The 19,797-nt window shown below is 42.4% G+C and overlaps 1 protein-coding gene across 2 annotated transcripts in view; it reads left to right on the forward strand.

Annotated features, from left to right (window-relative positions):
* The window catches only part of LOC306752410 (ankyrin repeat and BTB/POZ domain-containing protein 3-A), a gene marked incomplete at both ends in the record, with an annotated part of 133,132 nt that overhangs the window by 76,348 nt on the left and 36,987 nt on the right, over positions 1 to 19,797 (forward strand). For both annotated transcript variants that reach the window (XM_079236162.1, XM_079236163.1), the window contains one exon: positions 15,937 to 16,086. In XM_079236162.1, coding sequence (XP_079092288.1) covers positions 15,937 to 16,086 — 150 coding nt within the window. The remainder of the gene's footprint in view (positions 1 to 15,936; positions 16,087 to 19,797) is intronic.

Here is a 19,797-nt window from a genome sequence, read left to right on the forward strand (position 1 = left end):
CAGCTTCTAAACCCCACCGCTACTCATTTATATGACGGCAGACGGACGTTACTAGAGTCCGACTACGTCATCGCGTTTGATCTCCTTTTAGCCAAGGAACCCCCGCCGATGGCACCTTGAAAAGTCATAGAGAAATCCACAAAATCCACAAAAGCTCTCCATTCTCCGTCGTCAAAACCTCTCGGTAAACAGTAGAAGCGCTTGAAGCGTTTGATTCAACGACTGAATTGCATTTATTGCACAGTGACGTCTTTGTCAGGGCGCTCTTTGTTGTTGTTGTTGTTGTTTTTGTGTTGCTGGAGCTGGTCACCGTCCTTCAGGCCAGGAAGAGAGGATGAGAGTCCTCAAAAAGACGATCAAACAGAAGCCAAAAGATGAAAACACGACTTCCCGGCCCTCTGTCTCTTCACTGCGCTCACAGCTTCCCCTTTACCATCGCCACACATCAATCACTTTCTCTCTTTTTTACATTCCCTCTGCATCCTTCAGGGCCATTGTAGTTCGTCCCCATTGTTCTTTCACACTCTCTTGATCATCTCTGTCGTGCTCTCGTTCGTTCACTGTTGGGATCAGGGCTCTCCGGCTCACGCGTGTGCCGTCATCGTGAGGCCTGGCCGCCGGGCTTCGGCCGGTCACAGCTGCGTAACCTCAGCCACTTCCCAACCGGCCCGCGGCCCACGTGACCTGCGAGCACGCCGCGCGGTCACGCCGGCCACGTCGGCAACCTTAACATCAAGACTAAGTCATAGCGCCCCCAAATATAGAGCTGCCAGTCCAAATCTGCACGGATGTTTTGACTCGCGTCGCGGCTTATTGTCTCTGCTCAGAGGGGATTTTCATGCCGTTGGTTTTGAAAATATCACCAGAACAGGAGAGTAAAATGATTTTGTTTTTGTTTTTCACGGCCCAGGATGACCGTCTGTGTGGGAGATGATGATGCATCAGTAGTCATCACCACAACCTTCATAACCTGGGGCTGTTTCCATAATTCAGCTTTTCTTCTGGGTGTAAAGACAAAAATAAATGGATTGTGGATCCCATTTAGCAACAGCTCTGTTCATGAAGTGTGAGTGTCAGTTAATAATTCAAGACATTGGAACTTTTTAAATCGAACAATCGTTTATTTTAAATGTGCCGTATAGGGGCTGGTCTTTATTTGTCCTTTTTGCACACACAAAAAACATAAATAATGACATGCAAAACATAAAAAAATAACAATAACAATAAATTAAAAATGTAATTAAAATGTAATTAAATTAAAATTAAAATAAAATAATAATACATAATTAAAATAATAAAAAAATGCAATTAAATAAGGTAAAATAATAAGAAAAAATATTGACGGTAGATCATGTGTGTGTAAGTCTTCCTGCTATCAATGAGATTATATTTTTGTAAGAACAGATATGATCGATTTGAAACCGATGAGGAAATCACAAGCTTCACAGCGAACGAGAGCAATATCTGTAAAATGAATCAGCCAGCGTTTCATGGATGGAGTCTTCTTACCGGCAGTTAAACCTGTAAACATGATTTTCCGTAAGAAGGAACATCTCTTGAACCAGTTTTTTTATTCGCTACCATAAAGATTTTCCTTCTTAATCTAATGTTTTCACACAGAAACATCTTCGGCGGTGCAGGTAGAACTGGAGCCGATGATTTGCACATCAAAAGAGGAATTAATGGACGACCTGCTCATCCACACAGGTGTTATCAATCCTCTGCTTGATTAGACCTGCAGTCAGGCTCAGGTTGTGAATTACCTAACGAGAGGAGCGCTAATCAGGCATAAATGAAAACACCTGTGTGGGTGGACCATCGCCATGGTGACGTATGCATTGCACAGCCTTTGTGTCCACAGCTGGAAGATTTGTGACTGCTTAATGAGCCCGTTAATACAAAAGCGTGCGGAATCCAAACAAACACGGACGGCTCGCCTCTTCATCCGCGCTAATTAAACCCATATTTGATGGGAAATTGTGTACGAATTCAAAGGTAATCTTTCAGGCTTTAGCACCTTTGAGACGATACTTATGCAGCAGAAACGGCAGGAAATAGTGTTTCCCTTTTGTTGAAATGAAGCGCCCCCCCTCTGTGTTTCGGGTTACGGTGGTTTTGTGTTTCGTTTGCATTGCAGGCTGTTTTTATAATGACAGTTTTCTTCTCGGTATGTGTTGCTGGGCTGAAAGTGCTGAGAAGTCTTAAATAGAAATAATCAGCAGCTATTGTTGTTAGCGCTGCAAATTTTCTATCAGCGCAGCATTTGTTTTATTCCATTTTTGTGAGGCGACAAAAACAATATAATTACAATCAATTTGTGACAAGACATCTGGTGCACTTTCTCACTTTTCTGGTAAATCTAGTGAGTGGACCGTACTTTTTTTTATATTCTTTTACAAGTTCAACATTGCATTTTGATGCCAAACAGTTTACATGATAAAATGACTTCTAATCAGCCAGGTGGCTCATTCATTACTTATGTCGTCTGCAGGCTTCTGTAGCTGCAGAGGATGTGAGATGGGTTCAAACCCTGCTGGAGGCTTTTTGTTGGGTTGGGGGACATCTTTCCCACATGCTTCATTATTCCTACACATTTAATAGAAGTTATTGATCGCTTGTCATCCTTGGGAAGCGTCCCTCTGCTCGTCTGGTTGCACAGTCGGCCCCTCCGGAGCCAGAAGAGGTTTAGGGAGGTACCTTAGCGTGGATCAAGGCTCCGTCTCTCTCTGCCGCCCTCCAAATCGAATGCCATTTTGGGAAGACTTACCCGATCGATAATTGCTCCGTTTGGAAGGGGATTGTTTTGTTTGAGTTTGATGCAGTGTGAGAACATCCTGTGAGAACAGATCAGGTGTCGCACGGCGGCGGCATCCTAATGCGAGGTCGCTGCCCTTCCCACGGGGCGGAGGATCCAAAATGTCAGCCAAATTAGAGACGTGCGCTCTCTCTGGCGGCCGAAGGTCTGATCGCTCTCAATCCACCTCTTTACACCTGATGCTCCCGGGAAAATTGGGAGATTTCTGCAGGGAAAACCTTGGAGCTGACCATGAAATACACTTCTGTGCTATATACAGAGCTGTAATGCGTTGGCCTCTTCGGGACCGGGAGCAGCTGTGAGGCGTTATTATATCTGTCGTTACGGTACATTAAACCCTGGCGACGGTCTGCTTATTTTTGGATGTTCTCCATGTGAAACGGTGTCTTTGATTTGATTACATGCAGGACCCTTAAATTACGGCGCCGCCACCATTGGTGACACCACTGATGTTTAGACCAGCTGATTTATCGGCTTAGGAGCAAGAAATTGGTTTCATTTCATCAAATATTCTGCTCTGTATGTAATTTGGTCTCAATAACATAAAACAAAAACAAATCTAATGTCTTATCAGATTTTTTTTTTTATCAAATATTGATCCAGTAGCTGTCAGGCGATGTTTTAAATGATTGTTTTTATCTGCACCAGCCCATCAAATGAAAATATTTTATTCATGTTGTGTTATACACGGGAAAATCTGCCTTGTTATCGCACATTAAAAACAAAAAGTCCTGTGGATTTGAGCAAAGTTTGGCTGAGGTCAAACTGGAAAACATGAAATATTCAGTACAAAATAAATCAACGTTAGAGTTTAGAAAAAAGCATTTCTTTGTGATTGTTTATTCAGAGTTCAGGGCACAAAAATGTGTTAATGACCCCACAGCTGTCCTGACATCTTAATAAAATCGAGCCTAATGCTCATTAGTGGAGCCACTTTAAACTCATGAGATCACACACACACACACACACACACTCTCATGTGAGATCACCAGAACTGCTCGGTGTCGGCAGGAAACGGTGTGCTCTTGTACAAAAAGCCCCTCATCCTTCACAGCGAGAATCTAAATGAGAATTTTAGCTTTCGGGGCCCCTAAAAAAACGCAGCCCGGACTGTCGGCGACTGTGTAAATTAAAGTAGTTTTGAAGTTTCTTCGGATCCCTTTTCACCCTCGCGGATGTTGTTTCGTCTTCCTCTGGGAAACACACATGTAGCTCCAGCATTGGATACAAATGGTAGCAAAGTGTAAGTGATGCTGGCGCCGTCTGTTTGCAGAGAAGCTGCAAAGATGCACAGAAAGTTTAGTTTTGGGGCTTTTGGCTTCGTGCATACTGCAGCTCATATAGCAGTATATGAGTTGCTGGTTTATTGGTTGATGATAGAACACAGGAAATAAAATGCTGCGTTAGCTGTTGTTGGTGACGGTTAATTTAACATTTATGTTATGCTGATGAAAGAGGTTATTTTTTCCCTAGATTTTCATTTTTTATTTATCTAATCAATGACACATTTTCTGTGTTGCTGTTTTCTGGTATATAAAGATTTGGCTGTGTTGTTATTTCCACCTGAAGAAGCAGCCTTCAAAGTTAAACCTCTTTCTTTTTTTATTTATCTGCTCATCAAATTGAAAGGATGTTCAGGAGCCGATAGCTGAACTTCTTCATACTTTAATTTTTTTGCCGATGCACCATTTTAAAGTTGGACTGCAATATTCTGTTGAAGGTTTTATTCGTACCATTAAAGATAACTAACTGTGGGATATTAAAGTTTTATGTAAACAATATGGCCGAGTAAATCTGCCCTCAGATCATCAGATGAGTACTTCACCGTGGCGAGAGAGAGAAAAACGATGATTCAAAATTTTCAAAAAAGAGTTTTTACTTCTTTTCTTTTTATGGATTTTTTAGTTTTTGTGAATGACAGACACACAAAGAGGTGTGTGTGCCTCAACACGCTTAACACTGACCCTCCTCGACACGGCGTCCGTTACTCACGGCTGATGTATTTGTGTGTGGTGATTGGGATGAGTCAGACGGCTCCGCTGGGAGCTCAGACTGGGAATTCCAACCACTCATTTTGAACACATAATACCCGCGTAAAGGAAACAACCGGCCTGCTGGCAAACCGGTGGAGTCGTTCGAGGGCACAAAGAGCTGTTGTGTTGCTTTAATTCGTGCCACGATGCGGCTCCAGACGGATGTGGATATACTCATCAGGCATCTGGCGTGCCACCTGCGATCCCTCCGACTTGGCGTGACGAAGGCGCCCGAATGATGAGGGATTACCGGCTCCTCGTGATGCTGACGACTCTGCGGCGAGATTAAGCAACAAAACAACCTGCGGCCGCGTTGTTGCTGCCTCTTTGTGCGTGACTTATGACGCAGGACTTACGGATTCATCACATTAAAGCTCCACGGCGCCGGTTCCCTTCACCTGAAGACGCTCCTGAGAAAATATGTCTCCGGTGATGACGTCATTTAAGTAGAGCTGCAAGTGAGGGGAATTCATATTTGGGGTTTTAAAGTTTTCACAATCAACGACAATCAAATAATATAATATAACAGTCACAGGGGCAGTTGTTCTGTGAAATTAGCACTTTTACTTGTGATACTTTACGAACAATTGGCTGATCATATGGTACTTTTATTTGAGTAATGGAGTATTTAACATTGTTAGTACTTGAACGATCTCACGGGTCGATGTTCCATCAGTTCACGTTTCACACAGAATAGAAGCTCACACACGAGAATCTTTCATTCCTGTCAAAAGAACTCTGAGTGCCACTGAAATCGTTGAACATTATCAGGCTGAGAGCCTGAAATCATAATGCATTATGGGACAAATGCAGTGGTGGAAAGATAAGTGAAGTAAGTTAAGTACAATCTGTGGGTAGTATTTGCATTTGCTGCTACATTATACTTCTAAATCACTACATATGAGAGGAAATTAAAGTCAAATAAAACGTAATATCCATAATAATATAACATTATGAAATGGGCTTTTCTGTCTATTTAGCTGATAATTAATATTTAATTTGAGTTAAAGCTCCTTTAATCAAATGTCTGACTTTACAGCACGTTATAGTAAGTTTCAGCTCATTCGCTACTTGTTTTCAAGTATTGACTTTGTAGCATTAAACATTCCACACAGAATAGTTCAGTATTCTGATATTTCTTAGAAATCTCACACTGTATTGGTTTCTATTAGCTTGAAGCTGATTTCATATTCAGTTGTAGATTTTCTAGGGAAGCTTCAGGGTTTCTTTCTTTTCTTTCCACGGTAGTTCAAGGACTCGGCCGCACGCGATGGAGAAAAAGCCGAGAATGTCAGAGGAAGGAAATCAAAGTTTTGAAATGTTCGTGATGAAAGTAAACATCTGCATCTTTTTTTAAGGATAGTTATTTATTTGTATTTATTTATGAGGCTGTGAGGGTCCATGTTGTTGGCTGATGTTACGCTGAAGGAGAGGTTTTTTTGTTTCACGTATGTGTGGTTGAAAACAGTGAATGATGCGAATGTTAAATGAGAAATCAGTGAAAAGCAACTGAAGATTTGAACGGGATTAAAATTCTGAAGCCATTCGAGGCCTCAAGAGACTAAAATGCTTTTTTCATCAAATAACTATTTGGTGAAAATAGACTTTACTTTATTCTCTGTACTGACTCCATTTTTGAATATCTTATGATAATTGAAAGCGTCCAATTAGACCTCCTAGTTGTATTTCCGAGTCACATCCTGAGATATTAGAAATGTCGATACACCTGCATACATAAATCCCGCCTGTCTCCAAAAACAACAGTTGAGTTATTATGTGAATGTAAAAAACTTGTTGGGCATCTGAACTCTGACCTTGACGCTTTCCCCCAAGGTGAACGTAGATTTAGAGTCAACAGGTGGATGCAATATTTGTATTTATTCAGGATATTTTAAATATATATTCCAGGTGTCTGGATATTCTTAAAAAATGGACGTTTGTTGCTCCTTGAAAGGGTGTACTTGCATTATTATGCTATAATATTACCATTATGTCAGTGGCGCAAAATGGTATTAAAATGACAATAATATTGTTAATCTCTATTATTTCTGAGACAATATATCATCCATCGTGACGGGCCTAATCAAGGCTTAATTGTAAGACTGGCAGTAGTTGGGTGAAATATAATATCCAAATTAAACCATTTTGCAATAACGTTTGAAGCATTGTAGTGTAGTGGAGGCGTTTGGGTGTTGAGGTTGTGAAATTGAACCTTTTTGCAGCACTTGAACTCATCCTTTGGGGAGTCCAGCTCCAGGAACGTTTGTACCTTTTTAATATGTTGCTTCCATAACAATTCCCCGACATCTGAATGAAACGTTTGAGAGTAAAATGAATCTGGAGTCTGAGCGAGACACGGAGGAGGCAGCAGATTCATGTTCATCTCTGATCTTCAGCGAGCTCTGTGTCATCATAACCGAAAGACCCTTTCAGGTGCAAGACTTCCATTAAGAGCTGCTCTCATACTGGGAGAAACATAATTGTGGTACTTTCCCCTGACAATTTGTGCATCGTCTGACAGGCGCTGAACGCCGGTGAAAGAAACACCGAAGGGCAACGTCAGGACACCACGGCATTCACACCAAACTGAGCTATTATTATTATTATTATTATTATGGAGTAAGTGCTTATCGGTGATGATCACTGCAGCGATGTCACCATGAGCACACATGCTCACATAGAGAGACAAACCTGGTGAAGGCTGAAATTATGAATAACAAAGAACATTTTTGGATACATCAATTGAAAGGTCCTTTATATCTGAGCTGATCTGCTATCTCCCCGTCTGATGGATCGTTTTAGTAAGAGTACTTGGTCTCGTTGCATCCCTCCTACGCCTTTGTTGTACCCGTATAAGTGGCCCGACTCTCATGCTAGATAGCCAGAAATGTGTCTTTAATTTATTATTATATTTGACTAATTTAATTATTTCAGGCTCCAGATTTACGGAGCCCCTGAAGCGGAGGAAGATTACATTTTTTATCTTGTGGGGATAAGATGTTATCCCGTGTGCACGATTTATCACCTTGTCCACACAAGTTATGTTTCTAAGAGTTATTTATTTTATTTAGTGTGAGACATCAAATTCTTCTCAAAATATTTTCCGGTTGTCGGGACGTAAATCACGCATGAGAAGGTTTTATGGGGAGATGGTGTAACTTGACAAATTGACTTGCCTTCATTTCCCATCATCAACATCATCAAGGAGACATAAAGTCATCAGATGTACCCGTTTGCTCAGACAGCATCTCTCTAAAGTCATCAGATGTACCCGTTAGCTCAGACAGCATCTCGCTAAAGTCATCAAATGTACCCGTTAGTTTAGACAGCATCTCTCTAAAGTCATCAAATGTACCCGTTAGTTTAGACAGCATCTCTCTAAAGTCATCAAATATACCCGTTAGCTCAGACAGCATCTCTCTAAAGTCATCAGATGTACCCGTTAGTTTAGACAGCATCTCGCTAAAGTCATCAAATGTACCCGTTAGTTTAGACAGCATCTCGCTAAAGTCATCAAATGTACCCGTTAGTTTAGACAGCATCTCTCTAAAGTCATCAAATATACCCGTTAGCTCAGACAGCATCTCTCTAAAGTCATCAGATGTACCCGTTAGTTTAGACAGCATCTCGCTAAAGTCATCAAATGTACCCGTTAGTTTAGACAGCATCTCTCTAAAGTCATCAAACATACCCGTTAGCTCAGACAGCATCTCGCTAAAGTCATCAGATGTACCCGTTAGCTCAGACAGCATCTCGCTAAAGTCATCAGATGTACCCGTTAGCTCAGACAGCATCTCTCTAAAGTCATCAAACATACCCGTTAACTCAGACAGCATCTCTCTAAAGTCATCAAATGTACCCGTTAGCTCAGACAGCATCTCGCTAAAGTCATCAAATGTACCCGTTAGTTTAGACAGCATCTCTCTAAAGTCATCAGATGTACCCGTTAGCTCAGACAGCATCTCTCTAAAGTCATCAAATGTACCCGTTAGTTTAGACAGCATCTCTCTAAAGTCATCAAATGTACCCGTTAGCTCAGACAGCATCTCTCTAAAGTCATCAAATGTACCCGTTAGCTCAGACAGCATCTCTCTGAAGTCATCAAATGTACCCGTTAGCTCAGACAGCATCTCGCTAAAGTTAGCAAACATTAGTGAGCTGCTCATAGAAGACCATGTGAGTCTGTGGCAGCAGCACACACAATGTGTTCATTTTTAAACAATTAATTAGTTTGAGAAAGATTCAGTTTCTTCTTTTTGTTACCCTAAGAGAAAAAAAACATTCATGCATCCAAAAAAAACCAATATATATCTAAATCTTTAAAAAATAAAGAAATAAACAAGGCCGACAGACAACAATGGTTCTATGAGTACAATGATGACTAAAAATAAATCCATGGGTCATTCAGGTCACTCAGGTCGAGGCTGAGGGCGTCTGATGTCTGACTTTCTCTCGCTCCATATAATAAATATCATCAGCTGTGCAGCATCTATATCTCCACCAGAGCCATTAGCCATGAGCTGCTGGTCGTGTCTGTGGCGGCAAAACTCAGCTGAGCACTTATGAATTAAACATTTAATTTAGGGGAGAAGGACTGTGTTCATTCGTGATTAAAAACGTACATTGTCTCACTTTGAGCATACGTGTTATGTACAATTTAGTGCTTAATTACTTTTTTCTATGAAGTTGTTGTTGTTGCAATCTATGTCCTGACAGCTTGGGCTAATTTGGGGATTTGAACTAGTCATTTTCTTTGCATTTTGTTGAACTTTCATCTAAAGTAGTAGATTCTAAATCAACTTGCATCCGGCTGTTTTCTGTTAAACCTGCCGATGATCCAATTTCTTTGTATGACATTGAAAAACAAACTGCATCTGTGTGCATTTATGTGGTGGGGAAGTATATTTATGTATATTAATGTATGGTAAATTACTCTATCTTGTTCCCACAAGATAACAACTCGAGTACAGATGAGTACATATGGATCTTGTTTGCGTCATATACATAAAAAAAAAGAAGAAAAATCACCTAGTGGTCTCCGTTCTGTGCATTCAGGGATAATGAGTGTCCCCATATGGTGAGCCTGATATAGTGGATGCTTACAGGATGAAGCTGCTCCTGCTGACATCACTGATGTGGTTCGTTGTTCTTTACCGAGGAGAGCCGCTGATCACCTTGGGAGCCTCACAGCTCACACATTTAAAATGTATAACTAATTAGACCCTCGCGTTGCCGTAAAAGCACAACGGGGCTTCTATTGAAAATAGTTTCCTTTCTCCCCGTGTCCACTCTTTCTCCGGGCGCCTGCAAACAGCTGGGTCATGGATCTGCGGCTGACATTTGCAGTCCGCCAGTTGGGTTTTCGGGCCGTTAAATCATTTTGGCCATTTCACTGCTAATGTGGTCTGAGTCCACAAGTACATTCATTCATTATTGATGAGAGAATAAATGTCTCTCTGGTACACTGGATGCAGCAATTACCCAACTGAATCATCCCCCTGTGATGAGATGCCTTTTGTTGGGCGTCTGGTCATCTGTGTGGATGTGGCTCTGGGGCTTAAAACTCAGATTGTTTTGCTTTTTTCTTACAGTAAAAAAAAGAAAAAAAAAGAAAGAAAAGAAATGCTGCTCTTTTCCGGCTCATGCAATCACTGCGCTGTTAGGCAGCAGTCGCCTGTTGCCATGGCAACTACCTGTTAATATTCCAGGCAGAGTTTTTTTTCTCACCGACGAGATGGAAAGGGCGCCGCTTTCTCATGACGGAAAAAAAAAAAAAATCAATCGGGCATTCCTGCAGAAAACGAGGGAGCTCGAAGCCGTGTGTGTGGCTGCTGATGGTGGTTCACGCCGTCAGAGTGACCTCATTGACCTTGATGCGTCCTCTGTCACTGGATGTCACCCAGTCACCGCAAAGCGTCCGTTGTTACCGGGCAGTCATTTTGTTTCAAGTGTTTGTTTTTTTCTTTCTCGAGGAGACCGTTCAAAGGTCGCGCATTAAGGAATTGAGCTTTCTTTGCTCGTGAGTGGGGAAGCCATTCAGAAAGGATTGTCTGTCTATCATGAAAAGGAAAGCCATTGATCACGAATCCCATTATGCCCAGCGCTGAATATCCACCGGTCCAGACAATCCCACCTCCCGCTTCTCTTCTGAAAAGCCTTTTTTTAAACGTCTCTTTTCTCCCGCAGAAGACAGGAAAGTCTGAATAACGAGCTATTAATGAAACACACGCACACACACACACACACACACACACATATATATAAAGCAGAGGTGTACGTCTTCACTACAGCCTCACGATTCAATTATGATCCAAGAAGTCAGGTCGATCTGAGCACCCTATTTATTTCAACAGTCTTATCAGTTTATGATATAAAGAGCTGCATCTTTGTGTGAGCCTCCTCAAACGTAAAATTAAAATCCAACTCTGCTGCATCTCCTCCCTCTCCGTCTCTCTCAGGCTGCACGATCCAATAAAGGCACCGAAAAAAAGTCCCAAAATAATCTTCATGAATTTATAAAGTCAGCAGCAGAGGTGTAGAGAGAGGCACGATGCATCGCTTCTCTACCGGCGACAAAGCCTCACAAGACTATTCGTTTTTTCTACAAATATATAAATGTGTTTAACCTCGTTTCAGGCAACAAATAGCTTGAATATAAAGTGTTGAGGTGTCCCATTAAACCAGTATTCCCTGTTGTACTGTCACCTGTGAAACTGGTGTGCACTGCTTCTGCATTTGGGAATAAAAGCCTCTTTGGACCTCAGATCTCTCTGTGCATGTGTTGGATGTGGAAATTATTAGTTTGAAGTGCTGTCAGGCTTTTAGGGACTTTGTCAGACACGTGTTGCTGATTGTTTTCATTTTCGGGCCGCGTGGATCACACTCTCTCTTCTCTGTCGCATCAAATCTATTTTTTAAACCCTCTGCATGGCGGTTTCCATTATGAGGCTGAAAACACGGCTGTTTTCTCGAGTTCCTGGAAAGCCTCCGAGGTTCTCGTATCCTGCAGGTCACGCTCACATCCATCTCCATCAGGGTTCAGTAAACACAGAGTAATGATTTGTTGGAGGAGCTGCAGCCGGTTCGGTCCACTGAACTCCCACAGCATCTCACGCTGTTTTGAGGTGTCAGCAGTTTCCCTCTCAGAAAGGGCAACGATATCAGCGGCAGCGTGTCAGATGCTCTAAAGGTTTTATTTGCTGTTTAGAAGCCGTTAAAAGACATTTTTGGGGAGTCGGCTTATTCGCTTTCTTGCAAGCGGATCGATGCGACACTCTATCTGTTTATTAAGCTTCAGCCGGGAGACAGCTTATGTAGCGTATCCCTCCGAATGATGGTCCTGCACGATTTCTAATTTATTTATAAATACCAAAACCAACGTGAGAGCACAAGTGTACAAAGGCACAGAAAATGATAATTAGGTTAGCTTACGCCTCGTTAGCATTAATAGCATACACACAAGAGCCAACACTTATGCTAATTACCTTAAAACATACACAGTTATTACAATTATTACATTTATTACAACTTGAACTCTTCACGGAGTGCTAATACCGTTTCTTAGTATTCCAAATTGACCGTATTACCGTAGCTTTCGACATTAAATCTGCGCTCAATGCGACTTCCTTTTTAACTCTGCGAGCCTCCTTCAAAATAAAAGCATCTCATCTTAGAAACAGGAAACCAAATAAATGTAGCTTAAGGCAGGCAAAAAACATGCAACCAAAACAACAGATTTACAAGCAGTTTCTAAAGCCCGAGCACAGATTGGGTTGCTTACAGCTTAGCTTAGCTTAGCATAAAGACTGAGCACAGGGGGAATGCGCTACCTTTGGCTCTGTCCAAAGGAAAGAAAAAGACCCCAACCAACACCTGTAAAGCTTTGATTAAAGTGTGTGTAGCTTCATGTTTAACAGCACCGTGTGCTCATCTAACTCTCTTTTATGCTGCTTAAGCATGCAGGTCAAGATTCACTGTACTTGAAGTACATTTGTTCACATTTGTAAAGAGCGAACCGAGCTGTGTTTAAGAGAGAGACTCATTTCCAAACACACACCTGTAAGCGTGACCTGAGCTGAACCCTTAACATCCTTAAAAGCTGTAAAACAACAACCCAGAAATGAAGAGAGCCATATTTGTGTTTCATCTTCTTCCTCAAACAAGTTCCAGCTCATCAGGCTCGTGGCAACATCAAAAAACATGGCGGAGAAGTCGCTTCATTAGCGCGGCAGCGGCTTTAAAAAGTGGATGAAATCAAAGAGTAGCATCTTTGTTCCACAGTCTCAAGCTGTGAGATTTATAGTAATTGCTTTGTTCTGGGCCTCGTGATTTATTTGTATTTTCTTGTTCATCTCTCCGTCCTCTCCTCCGTTTCCCATTCCTTCTCCCTCTGATGATCCATTCCCTTACAGACAGCTGTTGTGTGCACATACCTGCACAGCTCAATATCCTCTCCATTATTCATGACGACTAGCACGAGCAGCAGTATTTCTGCGGTCGAGCGACTCGGGGGAGTTCGGTGAGCTTTAAAGCGGTCCTGTCCCGGTGACCCGGTCCCCGTCTCCATCGGCCCGGCGGCGGCGGCCGAGACGAAGGGAGCCCCGGAATAAAAAATGCATCGAATCGGTTTATATGGGATTAGACTGTTTCTCGAGTACATAAACCGCCGAGCTCTTCACAATTACCTCGGAGGTCACATGAAGATGTGCTTGAAGTGACTCAGAAATATGAGCTTATAAAACACGCCTGTAAAACGCCTCACGAGTCTCGCGTTGCTTGTCATTTTCTAGTCATTGTGTCGGCGTCTCCTCGTCTCTCCATCCCCGTCGCCTCTTCCTCTTTTTTTTTCCTTTTTCTGAGTCTCCGAGGAGCCAGACGGGCTTCTTTCTCACCTCTGATGTTTATTACACAAACAGCACCTAGGATCAAATATTCATACTTTTTCTTTTTTTCCTCCCTTTCTCTTCATCCAGAGAAGCCAAGTGCTGGTGAGAGATAACATGTAGAGGGAGTGGGAGGTGGGGAAAGAGAGAGCTGCGGAGTTGTTTATGTGTCTTGATCTGACGGGATGAATAATTCAGCTAAGGGCGCCCAGAATTATATTAAAAGAATAGTTGGGGCAGCGGGGGGGAACAAACAGAAAAAACGTTGGGGGGGAAATGAAATTGGGGTGACGGACAAGATGGGAGGCCTTGATTACGGAAGGAGCTGTGAATTATTCAAACTTGTTTTCACACACACACACAGGAGCGAGGGCTAAATCTCCAGCAGAGGTACCCGTGAATAGCAATATGGTTTTGGTGATTAGAGGGGATGGAGAGCGACTGAAAGCGTGCTCTTTTTTATTTATTTTTTTACCCGAGGATGGAGGAATCCCTGCTTTTCTTTCTGTTTGCCACTCTGAAGTCTTCTTTCAGAATTTTTACTGTACTTTTTTCGTGGACTTCCCTAGACATTTGCAGTGCTGAGCATCTTTGCAAGCAGGGCAACAGTGATGTGTTGTTTACTCTGCAGTTTCTCAAACTTTATATAGAAAGACCTCCCAGTCCCTCTTGGTTTTTGACTTGGACGAGTCCCAAGTTAGCTTCATAAACTCATTGAGTCATGTCTTTCTTTATATAGTTATAAATACTTACTTTAATGCTCATGATCTGCAGGTCAAAAGATATTTAAAGTCAAGATCAATAATTAACTGGGCAAAATGTGGGTGGATGTTACTTTTTTTTCTTTATTACAGATTACCATTTCAAGAGCATTGCTATATTTCAGTGTGAAGTAAATCAAAGCTACTTTAAAATATAACCATTTAAAATGCCGTCACAAACGTTGTCTTTACATGACATCATTTTTTTCTCAAAACCATCAGGCGGCCAGCTTTAGAACCACTGAATCTTTCTTCTCTTCTTAAATATAAAAGTCCAACATCACAGACCAAAAGCATCCATTAGTGCTCCATGGAATGCCGTTTGAGACACACCCTAATACCAGCTGCTCCATCAATACCGCTCCGTGGTTAAGCAGTCACAGAAAAAGCTGTTGTCATCATCATCGGAGGCGTCCAAAATAAAGCTGACCTCCCCGGAAAAGTCTGTGGGAGGAAGAGGGAGCGGGACTCTGACTGGGGAATACTGGAATTCTTGGGCAGGACTCTGTGGGAAGAGAACACGACGGGAGGAACCCGGAGCTGGAAAGAAAAACTACAGACTTCTGGATTCTGGCATCACACACACAGAGGCAAATTGACTGAGCTGCTCCATGTTGTAATTACTGTTTGTTTGCGTCCCCATGCGCCGTGTCATTAGGATTAGCACTCGGCAGGGTGTTGCTTTCCATTCTCCTGCAGCGAAAAAAAACAACTCAATATCCCATCTGTCACCAGCCATTCTCTGCAGCTAAACAAAGCCTGGCTGCAGTAACACCACCTAAATGGATTCATCCTCTCCAGCCAGCAGTATCTGCTGCACCTTGTTTGCAGGAAGGACACAAAGAGAATACCAACTGTTGATGCTCAAGGTCAGGCGTTGAACTGACAACAAATGTGTCTCGCACCCTAATTACCTCAATTAGAGTTCAAGCTATGAACTAAAAAGCCAGAGAGACACCAAACTCCGAGACTCGATAAAGAAAAAAATCACTGCAGGGACGATTCATTTCAAAGACGATAAGCGATTCCGTATAATTATGCACTTTGAGTCGTGTAATTGTCACGGTGAAAAGGAAAGCTGTGTGCATCACGGGAGACAAAATAAATCAGCGTCCCATTCACCAGGACGCGCAGTCAGAGCTTTTATTATTCACGATACCAGCCGAGATGTTTCCCCCACAAAGCGAAGAAGTGCAGCACAGCGTGCCATTAACCTGCGCCTCTCTCAATGCTTAATCACTTAAACAAACGTGTGCACTCCTCTGTGCTTTGTTCATCCATCTGAACGACTCGGTTATGAATATATAACTGAAAGTGCTGATTTGTGCTCCTTCCATTCCCCTGTTATTCCACCGAGTTGGTGATTAAAAGCTGGACATGAAAACGTTTGGGCACGTTTCACTAACAAGAGGTTGTGTACATGTTTTTTTTTGCCCCGTCTGCAGGTGTGCTGAGCCTGCCGGAGAGTTTGAACCTGCACCGGGACCAGCAGCGCTCGGGGAGAGGCGGCGAGGCGCATGCGTACACGCAGGCCGAGCTGCGCACGCTGGAGCAGTCGCTGCTCGCCACCCGGGTGGGAAGCATCGCCGAGCTGAGTGAGTTACGCGTTCACCGGCAGCTTGCACTATGTCGAGTGTTTTTTAGAGAATCAGGTTTCCCCATTGTGAAACATGCTGAATTCAAGGTCAACTCTAGTACACGAGTATTTTGGTACACAATCTCCATCCAGATGAAAACAGAAAAAAACACTATTGAATTGCTGTCAATGCCAGTGGGCAGGTTGGACCACACACACACACACACACACACACACACTGGCGATGTTGGCGACGGGTTCTGTGTCGTGGGAGTGTTGGATAATAGAGTGCTGCAGGAATATAAGTCCTAAAACCCAGAAATGAGTCAGCGTTTTTGCACTCACAGTTCCCTCTCCAAGGCAATGTTTTTTTGTTTGAAATAACGTCTGTGAATAAGGTTTACAGAGACTTTTGTTCTACAATATAACTGAGCATAAGCAGGGTGATGCTAACTTCCCGGGTTGGCCTGCAGGAAAACCCAATCTAATATATATGAGTGACTTAAAGCTACATTGATTGGCTGCAGCAGAGTATACATGCAGCAGCATGTGTTATGCACAATAAATCTGATCATGGCCAAGTGTGGTGGAACGCTCCCTCCCCGCCCCGGTGGCCTGAGGCCGAACCCTCCGCCTCTCCACTGTCCCCTCTGCCTCTATCACAGCTGTTCTAACACCTGTTTATGAGTCACACCCGGGGACCTTTAAATCCAAGGTCAACTCCTCGGAGGCTTTTTAACCTCCACTTGAAAGGAAGGTCTCCACCTTTTAACTCTGACACACCTCCACCCACAGTCACGCATTACATCACCCTGTCCCCTCCAGACATCTGCGCTGCTGAGTTGGTGCCTGTGCACATTTGTCCCGGATGGATGTTTCTTCCATCCCCCGCAGCGCATTGCAAAGCAGCACTTCTCTCCGCATCGTCGATTAAAGTAACAATTTGTAGTCTTTTCTTGTCACCAGTTGCTGTGACGCAATTGCGAATTGAGCCTGCGAGCAGTTGTGAAGTGTTGGGATGCATTTATATTCATGGGGTTTTGGGGGGAATAAATACAATAAGAGCTGGTTAGTTAGCATGAGACTTGATCGCCCCCGAGGATGAAGAAGAACTAAGCACCGCATACAGAAACTTCTCTCTCTGTGAAGTGCAGTGAATATCCTCGAATAAAAAGTGCAACTTATTGGCAGAAAGTTGCCTATTTACGCGCCTAGCGAATACATTAACATTCATTTAGCGTTGTATTCATTTATCTGATGAATGGAGGCCCAATATTCACTCAGTTTTGATCTCCACCAGCTCCTTTAGGATGTTTCTCTCTGCCGGGACTCCATATCTTGTAAACAAGCTCGGTAATAGTATTTGACTTCAGTTCCAACCAGCTTTCTTTTTACGTTAGAGGGCATGATTTGAATTTTGCTTCATAATTATTCTCAGGATTATCTCCCCGAGATCGTCCTCACTGCCAGTGTTTTGGTACATTTACGGTAGCGAGGTCAACATTAAACACCAGTGGTTTACATTCTGTCTTTTGCCAGAGCTTTCATCATTTCAAGAGTTGATTGTAAAACCCAAACGCCTGAATGAGCCCAAAGTCAATTTTTACTACCCAAAATAGTTGTATTTATTAGCAGTTATCCAATAACAACAAAGACCAAAGGTTATTGTCATGTACTCTTTACTTCAGTAAATGAGTCTGGAGAGTTTCACCATCATCCTCAAGGATAATTGAAAAGCTCGCTTCAGCTCATAAACTTTGTCTTTAACCGCCGAGTGTCCGGTCGCTGCTGCACAGACATGAGAGGGAAGCGGGATGGCTCACTGCTAAGCTACTCCCATCAGCTCCTAAATGATGTTTTTACCATTTTACCACCACTTTACTTGCTTTTTTTAGAGGCTTGAGCTAGCCGCACACTTTGTTCTGTCTGCTGATGGCTGGTGGTTTTGTGACGCACACATACAGGGAGGATGAGGCTACCGCTCACGCTCATTAGCGTCCAAGTGAGGGAGGTTCTGGTCACGTGCTCGGACCGGAAGGCAGGAAAAGCAGCACACGGCCGCTACTTCCTGGACCTCCTCACCTCCAGGGTCGGGCCTCGAAGCTGCCAGAGGTTGACATGAGGCTCGTGATACAGCTGCCGCCAGCTGCTTGCAGTCGTTTCTGTGGATTTCATTGCATTCAGTGGCATGATTTGCTCCTCGTATTGCATTATGTGGACAGTTTGATGGGCATCGAGTGCATGCTGATTGCTTTAAGAGTGCCACTTTGAACATATTCTACCATCTGCTATTGCAAGAAACTTAAAGGAGCAGATCTGATGGAACTCTTGCAACAGGAGACGTTTCTCATCCAGTGCAGCTTGTGTGTAATCTGCTTCTCTGATTGATGCGTGCCTTTAAAGGAAAGGTTTCACACCAATCACACAGATTCTGCTGCAGCAACACATCTGCATTAATCCGCAGCTTAAAGCAGTCCCCAATCAAAGTACTATTACCTCCTGAAAACAGTGGCCATCTGTTTGTTATATACTCTTTTAAGATATATATTTATATAAGCTATATACTCTTTAGATCCAGTGGGCCTGACTGCAACAGACAAGGTAGTCAGAAGGCTTTGAGAGACGGACATGTTGTTTTTCTTTTCATGACATTGGTTGACATTAATAAAAAAATGGAGCATAACCCCAGCCTCATGTTTTCAGAGAAGATCGCATAAAATGGGAGACGATAAGTGTGATTTTTGGGGGCATTAACGTTGTATATGTTTCAACTTTTATTCATTCAGGGTATACGCTTCTCTCTCTCAGCACAGTTATAGTAAAAATACCAGATCAAGTGATTAATAGAACAGAATCACCGACAATCAACAAGTTACCGTCTAAACTAAAGCAGGCACAGGCAGGAAGAGGACAGATACAGAAGGTTTTCAGTGCATATATATATATAGAATAATAATAATAATAATAGGTCAACTCTCCAACAAGATACATACATAAATTCATTCTAGTGGTTTTTATATCTCACCCAGATGTTGTGTGGGTGTTTTATGCAGAAATGCGTCCTCCTCCTAACACTGGTGGTCTGAAAGGAAGTATAATGAACACAAGATAAAGACATTGTGAAAGAGAAGAGTAGTTTAAAAATACTAGAACTCAATGTGACCTTCTTCAGAGATCTGCTAATGCTCTGTGGACGTTAGGCTGCAATTACCGTGGGACTTTAACAGCGTTTACAAGCCGCCCCCAGCTTTTATTGTTTGTGTATTTATTTTCAGCTTTACCAGGTGCTCGATTTTCTTTTTCCCTCTTTTGGACTCCAACAAAAAAAAATGGACTCATTTGTGGACAAATCAATTTCACCATCAATATATACAACTTTTAGTACTGACAGCTTGTGAACACTCTTCTCTGTGTTTATATATTTATAACTATCTAGTGGATAACATTAATGTTATGACAGTGGCTCTCATGTTTTCCAAATGAACATCTAATAAATAATGCATATGTTATGTAAAGTGATTAATGCATTAACTCGGCTTTCAATCACTTTTACTTTACATTGATTTTAACCTTTATTATAGATAAATATTGTATTTGCATGTGGGAAAAAAAAAATTAGCGATTGCCGAAATCCTGCAAGCACTCAGTGCTGCTCATAAAGCTTAATGCTGTAAGTGCATTGTAATAAATAATAATTTAATGGCATGAGCATCTCAACATTTTTATCTCT

This window comes from Taurulus bubalis (genome assembly GCF_910589615.1).
Source record: "Taurulus bubalis genome assembly, chromosome: 20".
Classification (NCBI taxonomy): Eukaryota; Metazoa; Chordata; class Actinopteri; order Perciformes; family Cottidae; genus Taurulus; species Taurulus bubalis.